Raw genomic sequence first — 11322 nt, 5'->3', positions numbered from 1 at the left:
AGTTCTTCTAAATGTTTTATTAAAATTTCTATTAGCATTACTTTTTGGTTGAATGCTTTTGTGGTAAGATAATAAAAAGTATTTTTAACATTGTTTCTTGGGTGGTGGAATGCTGATTTTTAAAAAAATTCTATCACAAAAATCCTCCTCTGGATGTAAGTATACACATTCCTTCAGAATACATAGTTATTTTGCAACCTGACAAACTGGTGTGGCAAATTTAGCAATGTGCAAGTGCAACGTCCTGGGTTCGATCCCAGTACCAAAAAAAAAGAAGTGGTGACACTATGAGAAGCAGGGTGAATAAGTGTATGTGTAAAAGTCTTTGCAACTTTAATGTAAATATGAAATTATACTTTTTAAAAATGAACTCCATGAGGGTGTGGAGTAAGGTTTAGTGGTAGAGTACTTGCCTAGCATGCTTGAAGCCCTGGGTTTGATTCCTCAGAACCACATAAACAGAAAAGGCGGGGAGTGGCTTAAGGTGGGGCAGAGCAGCCTTGATTAAAAAAAAGGCTCAGGGATAGTGTCCAGGCCCTTGAGTTCAAGCCCCAGGACTAGCAAAAAGAAAAAAAAAATGAGTTATCACAAAATACCATCATATCCACCAACCTGGAAAAAGTGAAAGATTACCAGTGATCCAATCATCTTACAGTCATTACCAACTTACTCAAATGTAATTACCTTTTACAAGACAGGCAGTTTAGCCAACTCAAGTCCTGGATATAGTGGCTCAGCCAGGGCATTGTCCCTGAGCTTTTTTGCTCAAGGCTAGCACTCTACCACTTGAGCCATAGCTCTACTACCAGCTTTTCAGTGCTCATGGATTCTCCTGCCTGGCCTTACTTCAGATCTCAGCCTCTTGACTAGCTAGGATTATAGGCATGAGCCACTGGTTCCCAGCAATTTTAACTTTTTTTTATACCTCAGAAGATGATAGTTCTTAATTAGAATTTCTTCTGGTTGACAGTAATTTTTTAAATTGTGTAGACAAGTCTGGGTACATAACCCGAGATTCACAATTATCGTTCAATAACTTTGAAAGTTCCCAGGAGCTGTGGAGCACAGAAACTACTGATCCAAAACCACCTCCTTTTACAGACTAAGAAAATAAGGTTGAGAGAGAAAGAAACCTATTTATATTCATTCACCACATTTAATGACAACACTGATTAATTAGAGCATAAAATAATGCTGAGACACTTTCTGGTACTCAAACTGTCCTTTATTCTGTATTGTCCTATTTCAACACAGCTTTGAAAAGCTTCTTGGGATACAGATTAGTAAATAAAAACTAAACAAGGAATCTCAGTACAGACAACAAATTTAATAAATTAAACACAGAAGCGCCACCAGCTATCAGGAGAGTCTGGGAATACCCACAGTGCCACTGGGAGTAATCTTGGGTCCCGGGGACCATTAACCAGCACACCAGCCAAGGAAAGCCAGCTAGGGGTTTGAAGTTCTGAAATATGTACACTTACTTTGTACCAGCTAAACTGCTAATTTTATAGGCCCATCCGGTAAAATGGAGACAATCTGAGAAAGATGCTTAATAAATGTAACCGTTGCTCAATTCATATTAATGTTAGACCCAGTTTATAGGAGTTCAATCAGTGTTAAGTCTGTATGAAAAATACCTAAGTAATTCACTGAAAACCCAGTAGGCTAAGTGCGTATGCTAAGGATATGGCCCTAAGATAGGCCATGTCTGGAGTACAATGACCATGGACCATGGCAACTAAACATGCGAGCGAAGAGAACGGTTATATACACAGGCCATGCTTCAGGCCGAGAGGAGCGTGAACATGGTCACTCATCCAGCTCCAAAGCCTCCACAATCTGAGCAGCAGAAGGACGGTCTGCAGCTTCTTCATTGGTGCACACCGAGAAGAGTTCAATTACTTTCTGGTAGGATTCATCCAGCTCTTCAATGTTAATAGGCGGTCTGGTTCCCAACGCGGCGTAGTATGCTTCATCATCAAAGTCACTCTCATCAAAAGTTTTGTCTGCTCATGAAGGAGACAGATTCAAACAACAAACTGTCAGTTAAGGTCATAGGAAAGCTTAATTAATAGGTCACCCTCTAGAAACAAGAATTTACCAACAGTGCTTTCCAGATTACGCCGCAGATTAGGTACAGGACTATACTCCCTACCCTACCTATGACCGCTTCCTATCAGGAAAGGTAACTTCATCCCTCTAGAGCTTACTGTAGTTCCCTATTCTGTATCCACCTGTTTGACTAGGTTATTAAACCTAAATAACCACATTGGTCACCAGTATTAATCTGCATCTTAGAAACTATGTTACTAAGTAAATCTTTTAAATTTTACTGGAAAGATAATAGCATGAGATAATAGGAAAGTTGGCATTATGTTAAAATTATTTTTCTAAAATAGAAAAGAAACGAGTTTTTAAAAACATTTTTCTATTTATACCTTCGTCATCATCATCATCTGAGAGATTAATATGTGGGATAGATAAGGTCATCATTTCCCAAAGCGTTAGGCCAAAGGCAAATATGTCTGCCTTGTCGGTAATAATGCCATTTTCTTCCAAAGCTTCCTTTGGTTTCCATGGTTCAGTACCAATATAACAGGCATCAGGATCAGTCACTGAAATAAGCAAAAGAGTCCTGTGGTTAGGCACCAGAAATCGTTAAGCAACCAGAGAAAAAGGGGCAAATAAGTGGAATAAGGAGTTCACAAGTCAATTCTATAGCCACTAAACATGAAAACATTCACTAAATAAGGATTATTTTTTTCCCATCAGACTAAAAACGATTTAAGAAGCTGCCCCATTGGCAATTCTCTTGGAAGGAGAGGGGTATGCAGAGACCTGGAGCTCAAGAGCCAGACTCTTGGCTGGCTTCAGAGACGCGTGCAAGCTGTGAGCTTGTGCCCGTCACCTGACCTCTGATTCTTTTTGCCAACTATGCAGTCATGAGACAGTGAAATTTCAGCTCAGTGCCCTCTCAACCGCGAAGTCAGGAAGTGAGGGGAGGGTCAAATCACACATGGCCCCTCAACGCTTTTGCGGAGGAATGACATTCCATCTAACCATCAGTCATCTTGTCAATCTCAATGAAAAAGCCAGCAAGAATGGAATTAAATCTGTAGATACATCTAGGATCTAACAGAACTGTATCAAGTCTTTCAAGGTAGTTTTTCCCATTTTCATTACATCTCAGTAACGCTTTCAGTAGAGACCATACACTTGTTAAATTTATTTTTAAATATTGTCGAGCTTTGCCAGTTATAACAGGACATTTTTCAATAGCTTCCATGAACTCCCTCTAATTTACATTAATATAGAGACAAGCTAAAGAATATTTTAAGAGAAAAGCATTCTCAGCTGTCTGCTCATTAAGAACAGAAGAGAAGCAAGAATGAGTTGGGCTGTGCCAATAGGCAAACACAAGTGGGGTTCTGTAGTACTCCTCTTTCCTGGTTCCGTGCCAGTTTCTTCTACCATTTCCCAAATCTCTTTAAAAAAAAAAAAAAAAAAAAAGCTCATCAAAATCACTTTGAAATCTCTATGAATTAAGGGTTAAACGTGGTAGAACATGCCTATAATCCCAGCACTTCAAGGGTTAAAGCTAGATCTTGAATTTAAGGCCAGCTAATTATTCAGACCCTACCTATCCCTCCAAAAAAAACAAACAAACTTAACAATGTATTTTTTTTTAAATTTTAATAGTGTATCTATAGGCACACACGTGGCAAGGGAGGGGAGGGGCTAAGTGGAGGCAACACAGAAAAGGAAGGACACTATTATGTGCTTTATGAATTCATTGTTGAAGCATGGATATTTATAATGTATGTTAAAATGTAAATGTTGGGGCTGGGGATGTAGCCTAGTGGCAAGAGTGCCTGCCTCGGATACACGAGGCCCTAGGTTCGATTCCCCAGCACCACGTATACAGAAAACGGCCAGAAGAGGTGCTGTGGCTCAAGTGGCAGAGTGCTAGCCTTGAGCGGGAAGAAGCCAGGGACAGTGCTCAGGCCCTGAGTCCAAGGCCCACGACTGGCCAAAAAAAAAAAATAAAATAAAAAAAAATAAAATGTAAATGTTGCCGGGAGCCAGTGGCTCACACTTGTAATTCTAGCTATTTGGGAGGCTGAGATCTGAATAGCGAGTCAAAGCCAACTGGGGCAGGAAAAGTCTGTTCGACACTTACCTCCAATTAATGACCAAAAACAGCTGGAAGTGGAGCTGAGGCTCAAATGGTAGAGCGCTAACCTTGAGCAAAAAGCTCAGGGACAGCGCCCAGGCCCTGAGTTCAAGCCCCAGGACTGACACAAAATAAATACATAAAAATAAATATGTAAATAGTAGAAAGTTTAAAATTCGATAAATAAAAATTTTAGATACTGCTACTTACCAGTCATATTTTCATCCAGTGGTAGAGAGACTCCTACATCACAGATTTTAACTGTTTCAAAATCACCTTTAATTACAACGTTAGAAGACTTTATATCTCCATGAAGCAGTTTCTTTTCCTGGTGCAGATACTAAAATTGTGGGGAAAAATGAACACATATGATCAGAAATAGATAAAAATTAAAAAACCAACAGAATGTTGAGCCAGGTACAGCGGCTCACATCTACAATCCCAGCTACTTGAGAAGGAGAGATCCGAAAGAGAATAGCTTGAGGCCAGCCTGGGCAAAAAGTTACTGGGACCTCATCTCAACCAGCAAGCTCGGGAAGCTTTATTCATTGGACCTATTTACGTATACTTATAACTCAAAACTTTTTCCCATCAAGATTAAGTATTCAGGGCTGGGAATATGGCCTAGTGGCAAGAATGCTTGCCTTGTATACCTGAAGCCCTGGGTTCGATTCCCCAGCACCACATACATAGAAAACAGCCAGAAGTGGTGCTATGGCTCAAGTGGCAGAGTGCTAGCCTTGAGCAAAAAGAAGCCAGGGACAGTGCTCAGGCCCTGAGCCCAAGGCCCAGGACTGGGGGAAAAAAAAAAAAAAGATTAAGTATTCATTAAGAAATTTGTTCTTATTAATGAGTAGGGTATACCTCCAGAAATGATTACTAAATGTGTATTAAGTGTATGAATCCATCTAACCTGTGCTCTCTACTACAAAACTACTTTAGCTAATTTCAAGCTGATGTGAGCACCTCCAATAAAGAAATAAAGAACTGGAGGCCTCTCCTTTGGGAGGAAAAGGCATTCACCTGGGATTAGGTTTATCAAGTACTCGTAGCTTCTTCACAGTTCACAGTTAAGTTAAATGTAATGGGGTAGTTACCTTCAATCCTCTCGCCATGTTCAAGGCAACTTTTAAAATGATAGCCGCTGGAAAAGGAGCATGGCTTTCTTTATTGCGCTCTTCTATCAAGTCATTTAGAGACTTTTCTCCTCCATACTCCATAGCAAGGCAGAGGCTACCATCACTGGCTTCAGTAAAAGCACGGTAGCCTAAAGACAATGGAATATTTCTTTACTTAAAAAAAAAGGGGGGGTTTTACAGTAATGGAACTGAAAACATGGACCAACACTGACCACGAAATAGCTATCATATACAAAACTCTGTACATGTAATTTAAAATGTCTTCAGTGTTTGCCAATAGTAGCACAAGCTAAAACATTTTATTATTCTAAATGAACCTAACTATCTAAATGAAGACAAATTCATCGTCCTGAAATCGTCATAGTACTAGCACCATAGTGGCTACATTTATCTCCATGAAGTATGGCTATGATCCCCCCCCACCCCACCAAGTCTTGGGGCTCTGAGCTTCTTCTGCTCAAAGCTAGCACTCTACAACTTGAGCCACAGCACCGTTTCTGGCTTTTTCTGTGTATGTGGTGCTGAGGAATTGAACCCAGGGCTTCATGCATGCTAGGCAAGCACTCTACCCCTGAGCCACATTCCCAGCCCTGAAGTATGACTACAGACTTAGGAATCTAAAGCATTTCATGCAAATTTTTATTTTAGACAGCTCAGGTTAATGTACTTCCCAACAATCTATAGTCCTATCTACTTCATTTTGATTAGTAAAACCAGCTAAGAAAGGATATCCAGAATAACGTAACACTTATTACCACTGAATTTAAACTTACCTATGATGTTTGGATGGTGAAGACTTTTTAAAATCTTTGCTTCATCGGTTAGTCTCTTCTGGTAAATAGTTCGATAATGATCATTGCAAATAGGATTTATCTTTTTTACAGCCCAGGGAGAATGAGACAGGCCTCTTGGAGATCTAAATGTATAAATACACACACACACACACACACATACATATAAACTTAAAAAAGTATAGAAATGAGTGAAAACCATAATATATTTTCAATGATAATTCTAATTCTGAGGACTTCTAGTTCTGAGGACTCAGTATGTTTCTTATTTAATATATTTAAAATATTTTAGACTATCTAAAGTTCTGTTTCAGCCACAGAATGACTGTCTGGTCAATTATACACTGGGAGGTGGGAAAAGGATAAAGATGGAATGTTGTAAGTTTTATAGCCTTCACACAGGGAGGCCAAAGGAGGACACTCTTAAGGGGAAGAACCCAAAGGTGCGATGTCTCTGTGCTTCTGATCATAAAAAATATTTATCAAAATGAATTGCAGGAGATGGAAAAAAATTCAAATTTGAAATGACAATTTTTAACTTTTCTATTTCAGCATGTCAGGATACAAACTACTTATCACATTTAGTTATATGTATCAGAGATGATGTACAGGATACCATAGTAATAATGAATCTTTACTAAACTTAACTTGTGAAGAGATGGATGGAAGCACTTGGCCCCTCTATAACCTAGAAAACAGCACTGCTCCTCCACACAGAGGTTACCTTTACCTTTCACATGGGCTAAGACATGCTTAAGATGGGAATAACAAACATATAAATGAGAAAAATGTCAATTTTTTATTTTCTAGTCAGCCATTTTAATAAAGGCTTAAACAAAGCAGTAAAGAAAAAAATTCAGGGGAAGGTTTATCTGACAAGGTAGGCATTTATTTAGAAGAAAAATATCTATGTAGTTTAAGAGCCCAAAGACTAGTAGAAGAACCTCAGAAGAGCAAGGCATAATTTAATCTTAAGATTTAGAACATCCGTAGTACCTCAAAAGACTTAGGAAGCAATTCTTTTAAAAGACAACAGTATGAAAAAAAACAAATCCAGAAACTTCAGAACATAAAGTCGATAAAACCTTGCAGAGAGCAGAATAAAAACGAAAAGAAATAGGAAAACTCAGGCAAAAATAAAGGAGATAAAACCAGCCAGTAAGTCAACATTCAAACAGGATTCCAGATTTAAAACAGGTACTAAAAAAAAAGAATGTAATTTTTTAAATCACTGTGAAATTTCAGAACACTGTTGAAAAATAAAAGATCATGTGAAGATCAAGGAGCACAGGAGAGACAGATAACTGAAAACAGATGACACTTTAAAAAAAAAGACAATAAGTCTTAGATACATGGCTTAGTCAAACAGCTAGTCAACAGGGGCTAGGAGTGTGGCTCAGTGATAGAGCTTGTGGTTTAGCAAATATGAGGCCCTAGGTTCAATCCCATCTCACCCAAATTGAGAATATTCTCAACTAGCCCTTTAATAAAAGAAGTATTTCTAAGTATTTAATAAAGCCAGTAATCCTAGCTACTTAGAAAGTGGGTATCTGAATGATCATGGTTCAAGGCCAGCCAGAGCATAAAGCTTGTGGGATCACATCGCAACCAGTGGTTGAGCTTGGTGACACACATCTATCATCATGGTTACCAGGGAAGCAAAATGGCTGGGTGTGGTGACAGACATCACAGTCCCAACTATTTGGGGAAGTACAAGGGACCACGCAGTTGGAACCAGGGGAGTGTTAGCCATGAGCACCATATGTGGTTCAGTTACTTCATCTTCCCTCAATCACAGTTTTCCTCCTTTAAGATCAGGCATTTCCTCATTTTAACATACGAAATAAGAACTGTGACTTGTTGGGCCAGAAGATCCCAGGAAACCCCCCAGACAGGACATGTGCCGATACTGTCATTGTCCACCACCACTTTTCTCTCTGAGGCTCCCTTATAAGATTTCTACGTTGATGCTACAAAGGAAGTCTTTCTTCAGCCATTTTAACACACAAAAGGTTAGCAGGCAGAGCTCTGGCAGTCAGTGTGGTAGGGTCAGGAACACATCTTATATTTGGATATCTGAATTTCCATATTCCTTTTCTCCAGTGCAAGTAAATTTTCACACTTACCTTTTCATTAGGTAAACATTCACCCCAGTCCCGAAGCCAAGCTTCTTCATAAATGGAGAGGCAGGGATGTTTACACTTGGAGTTAAACATGATACTAAATATCAGAAAGGGAAATTTAAAAGTGAAATTTTAGTGGGAGAGACTTCTACAAAAGCATCCTAACATTCTTAAAGTTCTATTGTAGATATATTTTGTTTTGTTTTTAGACACTCAGACAACTCCCTGTAGTTAGTGTTTTGCCATTAGCCATATGTGACTATGTAAGTTTGGGTATGAACTAATCAAAATTAAATAAAACTACAAACAGTTCCTCATTTATACTAACTGTATTTCCAGTGCTCAGTTACATATGTGTTGTTTTCTGCACAAATACAGAACATTTTTCTCAAGGCAGAGTTTATTGTTAAGACTTTGGAATATTTACATTTAATAATCTGTGGTTGAATTTATATCTACTATTTTGCTACTGTTTCATCATTCACTGATTTTTTTCCACCCATAGCTTTCCTTTGTCCTTTATTTTGGTTATATGTACCAGAGGTGATGTACAGGATACCATAGTAATAATGAATCTTCATTAAAACTTAACTTGAGAAGAGATGGATGGAAGCCCTTGGCCCCTCCATGATAACCTAGGAAACAGCACTGCTCCTCCACACAGAGGTTACCTTTACCTTTCACACGGGCTAAGACACGCTGAAGGTGGGCATAACAAACATATCCTACTTCATGAATCCTATTGGTTAAAACTAACTTATCAGGGTGACACATGCCAAAACTGCATGAAAGACCTTTTTACAACAACAAAATAAAACACCCAACATTCCTAGGAGCAAGCGCTACCCACCAAGGCCTTACTTCTGCCATCTTACCAGGTTTCCTTTTCTCAGATAACTTGCTTGGTGTCTTGAAGTTACCGCTTCCTTCCATGGGCACCGTCGCTCTTAGACTGAGAGTGACACCGACGGTCACACTGCAGGTGCAAAGGAAAGTCAGTCCTGAGGGCGAGCTGGAACTCGGTACGTGAACACTCGCTCGAGCGGCAACTCCGGCGGACGCCCCGGGTTCACACGCCCCGGGCCCCCGCACCCCGGGTCACCGACATCCGGGCCCCCGCCCGCGACTCCGGGGTCCCCCTTACCTACCAGAGCCGCGGGCTCCGTAGAGAAGGACGGAGGTGAGGAGGCCCGGGACGAGTGCAAAAGCGGCCCCGGGGCGTCCAGGACCAGAAGACTCGCCCGCACCCAACGGCCCCGGCGGTTTGAATCCGCGCGCGCGCGCGTGCGCTGCGAGCTACGGGGCGGCGCGAGGGACACAAGGCCCCGTGAGCGCGTGCGCTGCGAGCTACGGGGCGGCGCGAGGGACACAAGACCCCCGTGCGCGCGCCTCGCGGCCGGCCCGGGGAGCCCTCCCAGGAAACGTCACCACCTTTCAATGGAAAGGTATAAATGTCTATATAAATATTCTAACAGGATCCATTTGGGGCCCCGCCTTCTGCCTTTAAAGGCGCAGCACGTGGGTTTGCTTGTTTTAAGGAATACGACTGCTTCTTTATCGTGATCGTGTTCTAATTCTCCTTGAGGCCACCTGGAGGCTCAGCCAAGTGTTTGGGAGAATGGCCAGACTGTGGAGAACAGAAGAAAAGAGGAGCATCTTCCCCTGGTCCATCTGCGTATTCAACCATGTTCCTTTCCACAGCTATTCTGTGACCCAATTATATACTTACTGGAGGGGGGAATAAAGAGTTAAAGTAAACCCCATTTTCAGGCAGCCCCCGTTTTGTTGTCTGTTTAAACTATGAGCAAACCCAGGACAAGCTCATTAGGGCCCAGCCGGTCTAGAACTCTAACCGCCTGGGAATGCTTAACTCTAACTGCCCCCAGAATACCTCGAGCCCTGAGTCAATCAGATTTGTACCCGTAATCTTGCTTGCTTGAACACCTGATGGCTGTAACTTTGGTTTTTGCCTTTATAAGCCCTGTGCCATCGCAGCTCAGGTGGGTAGGACGTGGCCCAGGCAGCGGCTCGCTTGAATAAAGCCTTGCCTTGCTTTTGCATTTCGGAACGTCTGAGTCTCAGTGGCCTTTTCGCGACTTGGCATAACACTTACATTTAAAAAAAAAACAACCCACTCCATTCATTCCATTCCTTTGTCAGTTTTCAAGATAATGAATTGATTCCTAGTCAACCTCCAAAGAGATTGTTTACATTTAGCAATTTTTTTTTGCCAGTCCTCAGGCTCGAACTCAGGGCCTGGGCACTGTCCCTGGCTTCTTTTTGCTAGCACTCTACCACTTGAGCCACAGCGCCACTTCTGGCCTTTTCTATATATGTGGTGCTGAGGAATCGAACCCAGGGCTTCGCACCTTACCACTAGGCCATATTCCCAGCCCCCTGAGTAGCTATGATTTTAGGTATGAACTGCCAGTGCCCAGCAAGTTCTTTAAGTACCGTAATAAACACATGCATTTCAACAGATTTAACACCCGGCAATGACAGTCCTCTCTGAGCCATTCCTCTGACGCATTTTTCGGCAGTGGGAGCTGCTTTGAATTGGCTCCTGATCTTATTTACACTAGGCTTACTAGGTTTTGATAGCTTCCTTTGCAATTCATGAGACAACATGGCTTAAGCTTATCTTGTACATTTCTCACCTCAGACCTCAAATAGTCTTTTTTTTTTTCTTCAAAAATCTCTCATGTTATTCTTTTTAAAGTGGGAAATGGTCTTTAAAGGACATAATTTGAGTGTTAAGATAATCATTGCTTCAACAACATTAACTGTTTCTAGGCCTGTTTCTTACATGGATTTTCACCCAATCCCCTAGGGTTAACCACACCTTCCTTCACCCCTATTTCTGAAAGCAGCTACCACGAGTGCTAAGCCTTGTGGGAATTCCTTGGCCTTCCTGCTGCATGCTCTGCTCGGAGGGGAGTCTTCCCTGTCTGTTAAGCCAGCCCCTGCTGACAGGCCAGCTTTTCACTTTCTAAAAGTGGTGACTTTCTCCCCCTCCTATTAGTCCATTCCGTAGGTCAATGCTACAGGGGAGGGCGTTGCATCACCCTATTATATATAGTTTTGATAGTCTC

General features: G+C 41.3%; 1 protein-coding gene across 1 annotated transcript; it reads right to left on the bottom strand.

Moving 5' to 3' along the window:
- Positions 1-1308: 1308 nt before the first annotated feature.
- Pbk (PDZ binding kinase) lies at positions 1309-9471 on the bottom strand. Its single transcript, XM_048330505.1, has 8 exons — positions 9379-9471; positions 9106-9206; positions 8234-8327; positions 6090-6232; positions 5275-5444; positions 4388-4517; positions 2442-2618; positions 1309-2009 (listed from the first exon to the last, which is right to left on the bottom strand). Exons 2-8 carry the CDS (start codon positions 9161-9163, stop codon positions 1813-1815), a joined length of 969 nt encoding a protein of 322 aa, XP_048186462.1. The 5' UTR covers positions 9164-9206; positions 9379-9471; the 3' UTR covers positions 1309-1812.
- Positions 9472-11322: the final 1851 nt, after the last annotated feature.

This window comes from Perognathus longimembris, chromosome 21, assembly GCF_023159225.1.
Source record: "Perognathus longimembris pacificus isolate PPM17 chromosome 21, ASM2315922v1, whole genome shotgun sequence".
Taxonomy (NCBI): Eukaryota; Metazoa; Chordata; class Mammalia; order Rodentia; family Heteromyidae; genus Perognathus; species Perognathus longimembris.
Note: the sequence above shows the minus strand (reverse complement) of the source record. Positions and strands in the feature narration are given on the sequence as shown.

Excerpts from the sequence above, each read along its gene's own strand:
- Pbk (XM_048330505.1), bottom strand. The coding sequence starts at position 9,163 with ATGGAAGGAAGCGGTAACTTCAAGACACCAAGCAAGTTATCTGAGAAA. Across the intron at positions 4,518-5,274 it reads ACATGGCGAGAGGATTGAAG|TATCTGCACCAGGAAAAGAA; the intron begins GTAACTACCCCA and ends CCACAATTTTAG. Across the intron at positions 2,010-2,441 it reads AGATGATGATGATGACGAAG|ACAAAACTTTTGATGAGAGT; the intron begins GTATAAATAGAA and ends CTTCATGAGCAG.